The 16,914-nt window shown below is 44.3% G+C and overlaps 1 protein-coding gene and 1 long non-coding RNA gene across 2 annotated transcripts; both read right to left on the reverse strand.

Annotated features, from left to right (window-relative positions):
- Window positions 1-244: 244 nt before the first annotated feature.
- LOC117492865 (protein NLRC3-like) lies at window positions 245-1,964 on the reverse strand. Its single transcript, XM_034143283.1, has one exon. It carries the CDS (start codon window positions 1,946-1,948, stop codon window positions 245-247), a length of 1,704 nt encoding a protein of 567 aa, XP_033999174.1. The 5' UTR covers window positions 1,949-1,964.
- Window positions 1,965-9,144: 7,180 nt separating this feature from the next.
- On the reverse strand, window positions 9,145-14,341 carry LOC117492874. Its single transcript, XR_004556900.1, has 3 exons — window positions 14,153-14,341; window positions 9,323-9,419; window positions 9,145-9,236 (listed from the first exon to the last, which is right to left on the reverse strand). It is a non-coding gene; the product is annotated as an uncharacterized LOC117492874 (long non-coding RNA).
- Window positions 14,342-16,914: the final 2,573 nt, after the last annotated feature.

Genomic DNA, 16,914 nt, shown 5'->3' on the forward strand with positions numbered 1-16,914 from the left:
AGTTCACAGTGTGGACTCTCCAGTCCAGCAGACAGCTTCTTCACTCCTGAATCCTGCAGGTCGTTGTCACTCAGGTCCAGATCTCTCAGACTAGAGGACTGGGAGCTGAGGACTGAGGACAGAGCTGCACAGCTTCTCTCTGACAGGTTACAGCCACTCAGCCTGGGGAAAGATCAGCAGTGTACACAAAGAGTTATATTCTCATGTCTCAAACTGTTCCTAGTTAATGTAGTTGTATCTCCACTTACAGAGCTTTCCTGGAGGCTTTGACCACTGGCAGCAGCCTCAGAAGAGCCTCCTCTGAAGCACAGTATTTCTTCAGGTCAAACTCTTCCAGATCTTCTTCTGATGACAGTAAGATGAAGACCAGAGCTGACCACTGAGCAGGAGAGAGATCCTCTGTGGAAAGATGTCCTGATCTCAGGGACTGTTGGATCTCCTCCACTAGAGAACGATCATTCAGTTCATTCAGACAGTGGAACAGGTTGATGCTTTTCTCCGGAGATGGGTTTTTTCTTATCTTTTTCTTGATGTATTTCACTGTTTCCTGGTTGGTCTGTGAGCTACTTCCTGTCTGTGTCAGCAGGTCCTGTAATAAGGTCTGATTTGTCTCCATTGAAAGACCCAGGAGGAAGCGGAGGAACAAGTCCAGGTGTCCGTTTGGACTCTGTAAGGCCTTGTGCACAGCACTCTGGTAGAGATGTTTAGGTTTTTGTCTGAAGACTTTAGACCACCAGGGGGCCATCAGGTTGTCTCCAGAGTTGATGAAGGTCAGATGGACATGAAGAGCAGCCAGAAACTCCTGAACGCTCAGATGGACAAAGCAGAACACTGTGTTCGTGTACGTTCCTCTCACCTCTCTAAAGACATGTGTGAACACTCCTGAGTACACTGAGGCTGCTCTGATATCGATGCCACACTCTCTCAGGTTGGACTTATAGAAGATCAGGTTGCCTTTCTGCAGCTGCTCAAAAGCCAGTTTTCCCAGAGCCTCCATCATCTTCATCTTCCTGCTCTCTGGACTCCTGTGTGGATCTGTCTCAACTTCTTCATCATACTTGACGTTCACTTTGGACTGAATCACCAGGAAGTGGATGTACATCTCAGTCAGGGTCTTGGGCAGCTCTCCTCCCTCAGTTTTCAACATGTCCTCCAGAACTGAAGCAGAGATCCAGCAGAAGACTGGGATGTGGCACATGATGTAGAGGCTTCGTGAGGTCTTGATGTGGGAGATGATGGTGCGGGCCTGCTCCTGATCTCTGAATCTCTTCCTGAAGTACTCCTCCTTCTGTGGGTCAGTGAACCCTCTGACCTCTGTCACCATGTCCACACACTCAGGAGGGATCTGATTGGCTGCTGCAGGTCGTGTGGTTATCCAGAGGCGAGCAGAGGGGAGCAGCTTCCCCCTGATGAGGTTTGTCAGCAGCACATTCACTGAGGTGGACTCTGTGACATCAGTCAGGATGTCAGTGTTGTGGAAGTCCAGAGGAGGTCGACACTCATCCAGACCGTCAAAGATGAACACAACCGGGAACTGATCAAACCTGCAGATTCCTGCATCTCTGGTTTCAGAGAAGAAGTGATGAACAAGTTCCACCAAGCTGTACTTGTTCTCTCTCTCCACATTCAGCTCTCTGAAGGTGAATGGAAATATGAACTGGATGTCCTGGTTGGCTTTGCCTTCAGCCCAGTCCAGAGTGAACTTCTGTGTTAAGACTGTTTTCCCAATGCCAGCCACTCCCTTTGTCATCACTGCTCTGATTGGTTTACCTCTTTCAGTTGAGCCTTTAAAGAGGTCTTCTTGTTTGATGGGTGTTTCTGATCTGTCTGGTTTCCTGGATGCTCGTTCGATCTGTCTGTTCTCATGTTCCTTGTTGACCTCTCCGGTGTCTCCCTTGGTGATGTAGATCTCCGTGTAGATTTTATGTAGGGATTCAGATTTTTCCATTAATTTGATATTTTCATATGTTTTCTTCAGGTTAGATTTGAGTTCACCCTGGCACTTGGTGAGAATATCTGAATGAATAAAAAAGACATTTACATGAAAGACACATCAACATATTTCCTTCTAATTGGACCCATTTCTGACAAAATAGCAGGTTATTTTCCTTATATCAAGTCACTGGATCTTGTTGCATAATTATCTGTACATTGTCCAGTATAAGTTCACCCCAGAGAGAACCATCAGTTTTCCCACAGAGAACCATGGCCCTAAACCTGACTGACTCTTATTCCTGCTGCTGGGAGATGAGGCACGATACCAGCAGATCCCAGCACCCACTGAGGGTGTGGACACAGCTCTCTCTCCAGTTATACAGGAAGTGGATGGCTCTTAGTGAGTCGCAGTATACTCCTGCAGTAGCCTACCATCTACAAGACACCCTGGGGGGTCACAGTAATAACCTGTCCCTTCCTCACCAAGTCATGTTGGACGGCAAATGATACCTCCTTCCACCTGTAGGGGGCTGGGCCTTTAGTAATGAGTAGGACAGAATCTGCAGTGAGCAATCCCAGTGAGGCTGAGCAATGTGCTCCTCTGATGTTTAGAGCTCACCCTACAGTCCCCTTTAAAACATAGAAAATGACACTGTCTGCCTCCATGTAGCATTGAACAGGAATGTAAATCACAACTGTCCAATCTCATGTCGGGACAAACCTCCACAGTGTGTCCCTGTGGCCCCTTCTGACCACCTGAGCAACAACAGCTGTTCTCCAAGCCCTCAGCTCTGCCTCCTGAACTCAGGGTGCATCAGTCCCATTCAACATCCTGAGACTGAGTCAGCAGCTAACCTACACTGTGGAAAACAGCCGGGGTTTATCCATGACTCCCCCTCCTGAGATATCTGACAGTTCGGCAGGACAAACCTCATTCCAAACAGAATTGTCCGTTTCCTGGGTAAACGTAGCACTCAAGGACTCACTGCCATTTCAGACACAACTGATGACTTTCTGGTGATTCCTCTGATCCATCCCCTCCCCAACACTGGCTTTTAGCATCACCCACTTGTATTACATATCTCCAATGTCCCACCAGGAGAAACTCGTTAATATAGCATTGGTGGTTCAGTGGTAGAGTTCTCGCCTGGACCCCCGGGTCCTTGGATTCCTAAAATGCTGATCTATAAAGGTTTTACTACCCCTCACCTGGAACCAACAGGGTGACCCTGCCAGAAACTAGTGACCCTGACCCCTCAGCTTTCAGGGGTACCTCAACCCTGACACCATGTGGAGGTGATGGTTCTCTGAGGGGTGTATCAGGAGTCTAAAAACATGATACATGGCTATGAAAAATAAAAAAAGTTATCTTTTGATACACTCTGTTTTTTAAAGACCTACCGTTAGGGTCTGATGGGATTTTTGATAATTCCTCTTCTAGATCATTCCTCGGGATCTTCTTCAAAACTTCTCTGGTTACTTTAAAGGTGTGTATGCAGTAGTGCAGAAGCATCAGATCCACTGTGTCCATCTGGTTTGCTTTCTGTAGTCGATTCTTTGGGATTTTTGGGAATCCTAGGACCTTCCCCTGCAGGTACCACTTGAATTTTATAAACTCATTTTCCCCCAAATCTTCTAAATTTCTTAATAGGACTTCTCTAGGTGTCTCCATCTTTTCTCCCTGCAGAGCAAAGATACAGAGAAAGAAAATCTTTATCTTACAGAACTATATGTTGTTGTATTGTACTTTGTACTTTTGAAAACCACAACAGGCCTTGAGGATCCAAAGAACAGCTGCCATGTGACTTTGGATGACTTCAATTCAGATGTCGAGTTAGTAAATACCCTAATCGTTTCTAAACTTGTTTTAATACCTTAGACTTCACGAAAGACATTCAGGAAGTCAATCCTAAACTTGAAGACAGTCAGCACAGTCAGTTCTGTCTTTTCCTTTAATGTCTTGGTTTGGTAACCTGTCTTTAAAGAGCAGAAGGTGTCTCAGTCAGATCATAAAGTGGTCTAGCAGACTGATTGGTGAGTCTCAGCTAAACCTGGAGCCCCTGCTCATCAGACCGTTACAGAGGCTGTCTAACTCCATGTTTAATGAAGACTCCCACCCCCTGCAAGCTGAGCTTCTGTTGTGTCTCGCCAGATTTGTTAGTATTATTTCTCTGTTTAGTTCATATTGTCAAGTCCGCGTCTGCCAACCCTTTTTTGTTGTCTGTCATTTCCTGTTTTACTTTGTGAGTTTCTTCTCTAATTTCAGGTAGTTTGACTCCTACCTGGTCAGGTGTGCCAATTGACCTGATTACCTGCCCCGCCCTTATTGTTTGCACCTGTGGAGTCCCTTGTGTGTGTATTTATTCCCTGTTTTCTCTGTGCCAAGTGCCAGATCGTTTTGATTCTTGTGTTGCCTGTCAGCCAGTTGTGTTCTGTGCTACGGTGAATTTAGGCGGAGTGGGCACGGAACTCTCCGGTGTGTAAATCATTACAACTGTTCATTGAGACTATAAAAAAAATCTTTGACCGAACCACACCGGGGAGAGAAGCTGCCAGAGCCCTGACACAGATCTCCCAGCAGAATCAGAGTGTGTCTGATTACGCCATTGACTTTCGCACTTTGGCCACGGACAGTGGATGGAATGAAGATATATATGATATGTTTCTCAGCGGACTCAGTGACTGTGTGCGGGATCTTCTTGTTCCTCTTGAGCTTCCGCCGGATTTGGACAGTATGATCGCCTTGGCTATACGCACAGACACTCGGCTGCAAGAGCGACAGAGGGAGAAAGCCAGGAAAGCGTCACCTCCGCTAGCTAAACGAGGAAGCTCACCTCCTGCACGATCTCCACGACGGCCCGGATTTCGTACCCACTATTCCTCCTCTACCGTGAAACCTGCTTCGTGGACCACAGAAGAGGAACCCATGCAGCTCGGAAGGGCCAGGCTGTCTCCCGAGGAAAAGCAGCGGCGTCTCCGGGACCGTTTATGTTTCTACTGTGGGAAGCAGGGACATTTCCTGGGAGCCTGCCCGTTAAAAGACGGGGCTCACCAGTAAGACGGAGGGTGCTGGTGAGCCGACTGACAACCGCAGATTTTCCTTCACGTTCCATGACCCAAGTAGAGGTTAGTAATAATGAGCACAGCATATGTTTGAAAGTACTTGTAGATTCAGGGGCTGACGCTAATTTAATGGACTGGGGGTTAGCTAAACGTTTGAAAATTGCCTCCGTGCCTTTGACTCAGACACTTGAGGCTAGCGCTCTTGACGGTACTCTCATGTGCAAAGTGACTCATAGAACCATGCCTCTTAAAGTAACTATTGATCATGAACACACAGAGCATATGACTTTTCATCTGTTTGATTCTGCACAACATGCAGTAATTCTGGGCTATCCCTGGTTGTGTAGACATAACCCTCACATTGATTGGCGGACTGGTAAAGTTTTGGGGTGGGGAAGCGACTGTTCTCATTCGTGTTTCAGGGAAAAAACTGCTGAAACTATGAGAGAGCCCATTATAGACACTGACATGGAAGATGAAAGTAGCCAAGACTCAGACTTCCCCGACCTTTCGAACGTGCCCAGCTGCTACCGAGATCTCAAGGAGGTGTTCAATAAGACTAAAGCGACATCCCTTCCTCCTCATCGCACCTATGACTGCGCCATCGATCTCCTGCCTGGGTCCCCCTTGCCCAAGGGAAGACTGTACTCTCTCTCTGCTCCAGAGAGAGAGTCTATGAGGGAGTACATAGACGGCTCTCTCAAAACGGGCCTCATCCGTCCCTCGTCATCTCCCGCCGGAGCTGGTTTTTTCTTCGTCGAGAAGAAGGATGGATCCCTGAGACCCTGCATCGACTACAGCCCCCTAAACGACATAACCATCAAAAACAGGTACCCCCTCCCGCTTATGGCCTCAGCGTTTGAACTTTTGAAAGGTGCTAGAGTTTTTTCAAAACTAGACCTGCGTAACGCTTACCACTTGGTAAGGATACGGGAGGGGGACGAGTGGAAGACTGGTTTTAACACTCCAAGCGGACATTATGAATATTTGGTAATGCCTTTTGGTCTAACAAACGCACCTGCAGTTTTTCAGGCTCTCATAAATGATGTGTTGAGGGAGTTTTTGAATCATTTTGTTTTTGTCTATCTTGATGATATTTTGATTTTTTCCCGTGATGAGGATTCACACGTTCCTCATGTTCGCCAAGTATTAAGGAAGTTGTTGGACAATCAACTTTATGTAAAGGCTGAAAAATGTGAGTTCCACGTCAGTTCCACTTCATTTCTGGGTTTCATCCTGGGTCCTGACCAGATAATGATGGATCCTGCTAAAGTGAGCGCTGTGGCTGATTGGCCCACACCCTCTTCCAGGAAAAAAGTCCAACAGTTCCTTGGATTTGCAAACTTCTACAGGAAGTTTGTTAGGAATTTTAGTTCTATTGCCGCACCTATGCATGTACTCACCTCTCCTTCTGTTCAGTTTGTGTGGACTCCACAGGCAGACCAAGCTTTCCAGAAGTTAAAAAAGGTGTTCACAACAGCTCCAATACTTACCATCCCGGATCCTCAACGACAGTTCACGGTGGAGGTGGATGCCTCCAACGAGGGCATCGGGGCGGTCCTCTCACAGAGGGCAGAGAAAGACAGTAAGCTCCATCCGTGTGCCTACCTTTCACGTAAATTGTCTGCTGCTGAAAGAAACTATGATGTAGGCAATAGAGAGTTATTAGCCGTGAAGGTAGCACTGGATGAGTGGAGGCACTGGCTAGAGGGGGCAGGACAGCCATTTATTGTGTGGACAGACCACACAAATTTGGAGTACATACGCAAGGCTAAGAGGTTAAACTCCAGACAGGCACGATGGACCTTATTTTTCAATAGGTTTAACTTCACTCTCTCCTACCGTCCTGGCTTACAGAACACCAAACCTGACGCGTTATCCAGGCTTTTTGACCCAGAGGCCATTTCCAAGGAGACCGAATCCATTCTACCACCTACTCGGGTAATAGGAGGGGTGACATGGCCAGTTGAGGCTAAGGTAAACCAAGCATTAGAGGGAAAAACTGTACCCAGCGGAGGTCCTCCTAACCGTCTCTTTGTTCCCCCATCTGTCCGCTCTGACGTGATTCACTGGGCTCACACGTCTGTACTAACATGTCATCCAGGTATTAAAAGAACTATGTACATGATAAAACAAAGGTTTTGGTGGCCTAAAATGGAGAAGGAGGTAACTGAGTATGTGGCAGCCTGCACTACCTGTGCTCGGAATAAGACCTCTACCCAGTCTCCTATGGGTCTACTGCAACCTTTGTCCATTCCAAGCCGCCCATGGTCTGACATCTCGCTGGATTTTGTCACTGGACTGACGCCCTCTGCAGGTAACACCACCATCTGCACTGTTGTTGACAGATTTACCAAGATGACTCACTTTATCCCCATGCCTAAATTGCCCTCTGCTAAAGAGACAGCAGAAGCTCTTTTATCTCATGTTTTCAGGTTGCATGGTTTTCCTCGAGATGTGGTGTCAGACCGTGGGCCGCAGTTCGTTTCCCAGTTTTGGAAGGAATTCTGCAGCCTGATAGGAGCCACTGCCAGCCTCACATCTGGTTACCACCCACAGGCTAATGGTCAATCAGAGAGGATCAACCAGGAACTGGAGACATGTTTAAGGTGTCTGGTGTCCCAGAATCCCACAACTTGGAGCAAGCAGCTGATATGGGTGGAGTATGCCCACAACACCCAACCTACATCTGCCACGGGTCTCTCCCCGTTTCACTGCGCCTATGGTTACCAACCTCCTCTTTTTCCAGAAGTAGAGAAGGAAGTGACTGTCCCATCAGCACATGCCCTGGTGAGGCGGTGTCGCAGAGTCTGGGCAGGAGCCCGCCAGATTCTCCTGAAGAGTGCTGCTCGCATGAAGAAAGCAGCAGATCGACATCGTCGTCCTGCACCTGCCTACAGACCCGGGCAGAAGGTTTGGCTATCTACGAGAGATCTACCCCTATGTGTGGCCTCCAGGAAGCTGGCTCCGAGGTTTGTGGGTCCGTTTCCCATAACCAAAGTTATTAACCCGGTGGCTGTTCGCCTGCGCCTGCCCAGGTCCCTGAGAGTTCATCCTACCTTTCATGTTGCTAAAGTCAAACCGGTTCGTGAGAGTCGTTTGGTTCCTCCATCCAAGCCCCCTCCTCCCCCCCGGATGTTAGACGGCGGTCTGATCTACGACGTCAAGAAACTGCTAGCAGTCAGGAAGAGAGGACGTGGCCGACAGTTCCTGGTAGACTGGAAAGGATATGGTCCAGAACATCGGTCGTGGGTACCAGCAAGCTTCGTTGTGGATCAGAGCCTGATAAATGACTTTTTCAGGCTAAATCCACAGGACTCTGGGCCGTCCGGAGTCGGCCGTAGAGGGGGGGGTACTGTTGTGTCTCGCCAGATTTGTTAGTATTATTTCTCTGTTTAGTTCATATTGTCAAGTCCGCGTCTGCCAACCCTTTTTTGTTGTCTGTCATTTCCTGTTTTACTTTGTGAGTTTCTTCTCTAATTTCAGGTAGTTTGACTCCTACCTGGTCAGGTGTGCCAATTGACCTGATTACCTGCCCCGCCCTTATTGTTTGCACCTGTGGAGTCCCTTGTGTGTGTATTTATTCCCTGTTTTCTCTGTGCCAAGTGCCAGATCGTTTTGATTCTTGTGTTGCCTGTCAGCCAGTTGTGTTCTGTGCTACGGTGAATTTAGGTTAGCTTTTTGAGAAGTCTTTTGAGCGTTTTGTATTATCTTGTAAAAAACACCACAAGTAAATCCTTTTTTGGAATCATCTTTTGTCTGGAGTCGTGCATTTGGGTCCTATCATTTTTGTGTGTGCCCCAGTCGTAACAGCTTCAGCTTCTTCCTTCGGGCCGGAGGTTAATCTTCCTAAAGGTGTAGCACCAAGAGGTTTAAAAACAGCTTTGTGTGGATGTTCTGGAGCCAGAGGGACTTTTTAAAGATGTGTCTGTTGTCTATATTGTATGAAGCATGTGTCACAATGGATACCTTTTCTTACTTCTGCAAACCAAGTTGACCTACTGCTACAAATAAGTACCATGAGAGAAATAAGAGAGTGACTCAGCCGGCGACCACACACCTGGTTCTGGTCTCTGCCAGTAAGCTGGTTACTGGGTCCAGGTCCAGGTCCAGGTCCAGGTTCAGGTCCAGGTCCAGGTTCAGGTCCAGGTCCAGGTCCAGGTCCAGGTCCAGGTCCAGGTCCAGGTCCAGGTCCAGGTTCAGGTCCAGGTCCAGCAGGATGTGGTGTTTGCTCTGGGCTGGAACACAACACACAGAGCTTTGAGTGAATAACGAGTGCTGAGCTGTGACATGGAGAAGAGTGATGGACAGGTGGAGATCTCACCTCTGAGCTTTGGTCTGGCTGTCATGTTCCCCAGAGCTTTTAGAGGGGGGGGCTTCCTCCTCTCTGTCCTCACACTGATCCATAGCAGAGCCTCCACCTGCACACACAAACAGTCACTTCAATGTACATCCACAGGTAATGTACAGCCCTGCCCCCCACAAAATATCCCACACAACTGAACTGCGCTCAGTAACCATTCAACAAAACGTATTTGTTAGGTTTAAAAAATATATAATTGTTTGGCTTAAAATATGTACGTTAATTACATGAAAGCAGTTACGGACTTTAAAGTGGACCTATCATGCTATATTTGAATAATATAGTGTAGGACCATACCTATATAAGGCATATTTATACTTTTTTTTTTTCAAAATACCAAACAGATCATGCATTTTAGCCATGCCTCATTTTGCTCAATTTGACATTTTTTAGCTCTGTTTTTGCAAGGGCAGATTCAGTGAGAACAGCACCATCTACTGGCCTGGCATATGTACTACAGCGTCTCCAGCGCTTTCGAACGGCAATGGCCGTGTCTGTCTCCTCCTGATTAGTGGAGTTGGCCCAATAGCCGTAGCGCCACCGTCCTGACGTCAGGACAGTGTTCAAATCTGGATCAGTTTTTATCAGATCCGTTGCAGCCCCTTTTTTAGAGATTTGGGTATGGAGGAAAATAGAGAGGGTTGTGTTTTCTGACACTTGGTGAGTTCCCTGGAACACCGGGGACACATATTCATGTAGAAAAGACGTACAAAAGTGCATTTTGCATGATAGGTCCCCTTTAATTAAAACGAGGTCTTTTGTAAACTGATAAGAAATGTGTTTTTGATATATCATTGAAAATAGGAAAAACAAGTTAAAATTAAAGTTAAAATCTTGTTTTTAATGCCCCAAGAGCAATAAAAACACTTGAGTCCTGAGTGAGGCTTTCATAAATTGCATTTAGCTGACGCTTTTATCCAAAGCGACTTACTATTTAATAAATGATAAATGATTATTCATAACAAATATGAGTGATGTTTGATTGATTGATTGATTGAAAAGTTTATTAACAGCTTGTATATTGGGTACAGTACAGTACAGCTCAAAACATACAATTGTTAAGGGGATGCAGACCAGAGAAAGACTTTCGTCTTGTTTACATCAGGGTCCCCCATTTCCAATTCATCATATCATTTAAGACATATAAGACATATTTGACATACAGATGGCTTATTTACAATTTACATACAGGTGGTTTTTTACATACAGATGGCTTATTTACAATTTTCATTTTAGATTTCGTTCTAATACATCCTAACCGGACATTTAAGACATACCAAGTCTACAGATATACAGTTAGTAACAGAGTCTAAAATACGAGTATATACATAGATGGGGGGGGGAAGCTGTCCATTGTACGACAGCTTGAGATTTGTACCATTACCGGGGCCAGTTTTGCAATGCTTTCCCCCGAAGGTGCTCTTTAAGAGAGGTTTTGAAGGTAAGTATAGTTTTACTTTCCTTTACAGTTGTGGGAAGAGCGTTCCACCTTGATGTGGCATAATTGCGAAACGTGTATTCCCCTTTTTTTGTGCCAAATCTGGGTTTTACATGATTTGTGGAGCTCCCTCTGGTGTTATGATCATGGTATTCCTTGACCTTTGGGAAGAATTTTGACATGTACATGGGTACCATAGAGGTGTAGTGGATCTTGTAGACCAGGCCCATTGCAAGTAGCTGTACTCTGTCGTCTACTCTAAGCCATCCTAGGTTGTCAAAGTGGGCAGAGGTGAGGTGGGTTCTAGATGAAAGGTCAAGCAGTAGTCTGACCAGTTTATTTTGCGATGTTTGAAGTTTTATTTTTAGCGCCTTGGAGGTGCTATGGTACCATGACGTGCAAGCATAGTCATAGTACCCTTGAATGAGTGCTCCTGCCAGAGTTTTCAGGGTGTTTTTGTTTACCAGAGAGGAGATCCGGTATAGGAATCTAGTTCTTTGATTGACTTTTTTTATTACATTGGATGCCATTTTGTCACAGGAGAGGTTTGCCTCAAGAATAGATCCTAGGTATGTAATTTCCTTCTTACTTGTGACAATAATGTCACCCACTGCAACTGAGAAGTCGTCGGATTTTATGATGTGTGATTATTATTCATGCTATATACTGATATAGGGCTAAGTAAGCAATCAATCCTGCAAATTAACCCTTAGTTGTTCAATATATTTATTCAGACAATGTGAGTAGAAATACAGAAATTCTACTCCCACCTAAGGCCAACGTTGCAATATTACAACATTTTCCTAAAAACTTACCAAAACGTAAACATTTTTAAAACTCTTTAATTTCTGCTCCAGAGGCCAGGGGCTAAATTGGGATTTGATATGTGGGGGGGGCTCTGTTAGAAGGTGCAACGGGGGGGGGGGGGGGGGGGGGGGTGGAGGGAGAGAGTTTAGACGCTCGTGAATTGTCAACGGGGGGGAAGGAACACACGTTCACTAAGCCGAAAAAACTATATCCGGTCACAGTGATCTGCTATTTTAAAGTAAATTCAACACATATCGACCCTAAATATAGCATATATTAAGAACGAGAAAGTGTTAACATCGTTTTTTGTAAACATATGACAAATGTGCGAGGGTGATGACATCAGAGCATAGTCCTATGGGCTTAGCCCCGGACAGGTACAACAGGTATTCACTCAGAGGGGGGTAGGTACCTATTTACATGTCAAAAATCAACATACAGTAGGTGGGTGGGGGATGGTGAACGGTATGGTCAATGTAATTAATTCATGTAATAAAAACATCTCAGGTCAGTAACACCGAAAGCTAAATGTGCGTACGTAGCGCTGTAACTTCCTCCACAAAAGCAGCCTTCTGTTTATTCAACGTGGTGGGGGCCGAAGGAACCGGGCAGAGTTTTTCGCCGGTCAACGTGTGTGAAAGTTTAAATCTTCCTTATTGAGCTTTAAAACAAATGAATAACGACTATATATAATAATAAAATAAACACCGGCTGTTGTTATGCCTGCTGTAACGTTAAATTACTCCGTTCTCCGCTTAAGTAATTATGCCGTTACAAGCTTCATAGTTGTATTTATCATCTAAATTTGTCGAAACAAGTTTAATATTCTGAAAGCCAAGACTTTGTTTATTTGAAATCAGATGAAAACAAACTGTAACGGACCCTGCCTTGTTATCTTGATATTTCCGGCACAGACCCTTTCATACCGGCAATGCGCGATAGAAACAACAGGAACTGCGACAGCATAAATATGCGAACACAAACCTACAGACTGCTGGAGAAGAGATATCACAGGGGGGGGTTGGGACACACACATTCCGATGGCCAATTAGTTAGTAAGCTTGTCACTCAGAGTAACCTACAGTTAACTTAACTGTTGGAAAAGAAAGATCAGGGGCGGGAGAGAGCTGTGGGTGATGGGCCATTAGGTGTGTAAACACACAGCTGAGAGCTGCCGTTTCATTCTGATTGTTTAAAAAACGGTAACAACGGACTATTTTTCTTAGCGGATGCATGTCAATTTAAATCAATACATACAACTATTTTTTAAATCAATAAAAACATTTTCTAAATCCATAAAAGCATTTCAATTAATATTGGGAGTCATGTCGTACTTTGTTGAGAATGTGGCCATGTAATAAGCGGGATAATTTGCAGCGACTTGGTCATTATGGGGAAAAATAACACCCAGGGATCAAGATCCTTCCGCTACGCGGATCTTGATGTGCCTGACAAGGCTCCATTAAAATATAAATATTTTTAGTGAATTACTGAGTTTAGGCACGTTAATAACATTTTAATGAAGTTGAATACATTATATTCATATTTGTCAGTGATTTCATGTCAATTCGGTGAACATAAACATAAATGATCGTGGTGAAGATGATGATTAAATTAGGATTAAAAATCGAGAGCCGGGCTGCATTTCCTCTCGTTCGTTTTTTTCGACTAAACAACATTATTTTGTTAAATAACAACATGGTGATGTTTTGTAAATGATTACATGTCTTATTTAGCACAGACTATGATCCTATCCGTGACATATGGATCTTAACAAAGATCCGCTATACATTAGTACCAGACATACTGTACATCCAGCTTACTGTATCAAAGTTGATTTCACATGAGCTCCAGTGTGGAACCCCACTGCACCCCCTGGTGGATCAATGATCCATTGCAGCTGGCTTCACAATAATTACATTTATTTATCACGGGGGCGGTATCAAATCAGACTGGGGGCCGGCTCTTCATCACGGGCCGATCACGGGCCGATCACGGACCAATCACGACCCTCGCGTTTCAAACTGTCTGAAATAAGATGCTCCATCTGTACGTTGAGATCTTTCTAAACTCATTCTGCTTTCACTCAGAGAGAAACCCTACACAATATTTCAGACAGATGTTCAAACAGACCCTGGGTATGTTTGAGTTATTTGAACAAACCCTAACAAACGAGATCTCGCTAAGTGGTCCTACGACGCTGGTTATCAACTCAGTAAATCAACCAGGGTTTCACAAACATGGACAAGCGTACTGACAGCGCAGCGTCATACTTCATGATTGAATAGTAAACTATCATGTTAGACAAATATGAAGACGTTCAACTTTTAACATCCATGACTTAAAAACTTTATCCAGGATAAAAGCCACACAGTTGCACCTGCAAGGTGAATACAGAACAGCTGGTAAAAAAAAAACTACCAAGTGTTTGAATGCGTTCATTAACAGTTTTATGATATCACTGCCTGTCTACTCACAGACTCTCTTCAGGTCTACTCACAGACTCTCTTCAGGTCTACTCACAGACTCTCTTCAGGTCTACTCACAGACTCTCTTCAGGTCTACTCACAGACTCTCTTCAGGTGAGAAGGAAACTCTGCTCATCTCTTCCTCTTCAGTCCTGAGTCTGCCTGCATCTGATCTGAGGACGCCTTCACACCCTCAGAAATCCAGAGAGTAAAAACACGTCAGAGTCACGTGGAAACCGGCCTTACAGGTTGTAGCTGTCAGCCTGCCAGACTCTCCCTCACCTGCCTTATTCAGACTATTAAGAGTTAGACAGAAAAGCAGTCACGACTTGTTAGACCGGTTCTGACATGCACTGCATTTTTCTCTGATGACGAGAACTCAGACAACAATCAGACTGTAACTCATTCTGCCTCAAACACTGACAACAGTACATGGAAATCTTTTTAAACTCATGCTGCTCCCACTCAGAGAGAAACCCTACACAATATTGCAGACAGATGTTTAGAATCAGCATCAAGAAACATGTGTCCTGTTCAGTGTTGGGCCAGTTAAATGTAATACAGTACATATTACTTATTACTGTCTCTTTTAAGTAATAAGTTACATTACAATATTACTGTCTCTGAAATGTAATGAGTCACACTACTTTTGTCACACTACCAGCTGCTCTTGCAGTAATAAGTAGCACCTTTCTTACTGTCCTGATGTGCACAATGTAGTGACTGCTTTTTCCTCTTTTGTTTTCTTAGTTGTGTTCTCTGTATTTCATATGTCTGTGTTATGTGTAACGTTGCTGCCTTCTTGGCCAGGTCAGCAGGTTTGAAAATTAGATTTTATCTCAATGCTTTTATCTGGTTAAATAAAGGTTAAATAAAATAAAAATAAATAAATGTTATATTACTTTTGAGTTACTTTCACCAAAATAACCGCAAAAGAATGGCTAGGTATTTAAAATGCTAAAATGTAGTTTAGTGCAGCTCATTATACATCCAGTGAAAGGCAATGTGGTATAGCATAACAACTGTGTAGGCCCTTAAGGCTACTAACAACTTTTATTACACGGCTTAGTTGAATACTCGATTCTGATTGGTCAATTCAGAACACGTGACACGTTGTTAATACAGTAGTACAGACTGCTGTCAAGGACTATAAAGACCGTTGCTAAGGAGGATCAAGAAAGAGAAAGGAAAAAAGGTTAAAAGACAGAGCGCTCTACTGTACGTCAGATAAATCACCAGAAGAAGGCAGACAGGAAGTAAACACTAACAGGAACACTGTATGGACTACAGACAGGAAGTAAACACTAACAGGAACACTGTATGGACTACAGACAGGAAGTAAACACTAACATGAACACTGTATGGACTACAGACAGGAAGTAAACACTAACAGGAACACTGTATGGACTACAGACAGGAAGTAAACACTAACAGGAACACTGTATGGACTACAGACAGGAAGTGAACACTAACAGGAACACTGTATGGACTACAGACGGAAGATAAACACTAACAGGAAACACTGTATGGACTACAGACAGGAAAGTAAACACTAACAGGAACACTGTATGGACTACAGACAGGAAGTAAACACTAACATGAACACTGTATGGACTACAGACAGGAAGTAGAACACTAACCAGGAACCTGTATTGGACTACAGACAGGAAGATAAACAATCTAACAGGAACACTGTATGGACTACAGACAGGAAAGTGTAACACTAACAGGAACCACTGTATGGACTACAGACAGGAGTAACACTACATGAACACGGTCATGGTGACTACAGATAGGAAGTAACCCTAACATGAACCACTGTATGGACTACAGACTAGGAAGAGTAACACTAACATGAAACACTAGTGATGGACTAACAGGACAGGAAGTAAACACTAACATGAACACAGGTATGAGACTACAACAGGAAGTAAACACTAACATGAACACGGGTATTGGACTACAGGACAGGAAGTAAACACACTACAGGAACACTGTATGGACTACCCGACAGGAGTAACAGGAAGTAAACACTAACATGAACACAGTATGGACTACAGACAGGACTAAACACTAACATGAACACGGTATGGACTACAGACAGGAAGTAAACACTAGAACATGAACACTGTATGAACTACAGACAGGAAGTAACACTAACAGGATCACAGTATGGACTACAGACAGGAAGTCAACACTAACATGAACACTGTATGGACTACAGACAGGAAGTAAACACTAACAGGAACACTGTATGGACTACAGACAGGAAGTAAACACTAACGTGAACACTGTATGGACTACAGACAGGAAGTAAACACTAACATGAACACTGTATGGGCTACAGACAGGAAGTAAACACTAACAGGAACACTGTATGGACTACAGACAGGAAGTAAACACTAACATGAACACTGTATGGACTACAGACAGGAAGTAAAGACTAACATGAACACTGTATAAACTACCGACAGGAAGTAAACACTAAACATGAACACTGTATGAACTACAGACAGGAAGTAAACACTAACAGGAACACTGTATGGACTACAGACAGGAAGTCAACACTAAACATGAACACAGTATGGACTACAGACAGGAAGTAAACACTAACAGGAACACTGTATGGACTACAGACAGGAAGTAAACACTAACAGGAACACTGTATGGACTACAGACCAGGAAGTAAAACTAACAGGAACACTGTATGGACTACAGACAGGAAGTAACACTAACAGGAACACGGTATTGGACTACAGACAGGAAGTAAACACTAACAGGAACACGGTATGGACTACAGACAGGAAGTAACACTAACATGAACACTGTATGACTACAGA

The sequence above is a fragment of the Trematomus bernacchii genome, unplaced genomic scaffold, assembly GCF_902827165.1.
Source record: "Trematomus bernacchii unplaced genomic scaffold, fTreBer1.1, whole genome shotgun sequence".
Lineage (NCBI taxonomy): Eukaryota > Metazoa > Chordata > Actinopteri > Perciformes > Nototheniidae > Trematomus > Trematomus bernacchii.

What these genes read in the sequence shown, in the direction of transcription:
- LOC117492865 (XM_034143283.1), bottom strand. Translation starts at nt 1,948, where the DNA reads ATGGAAAAATCTGAATCCCTACATAAAATCTACACGGAGATCTACATC.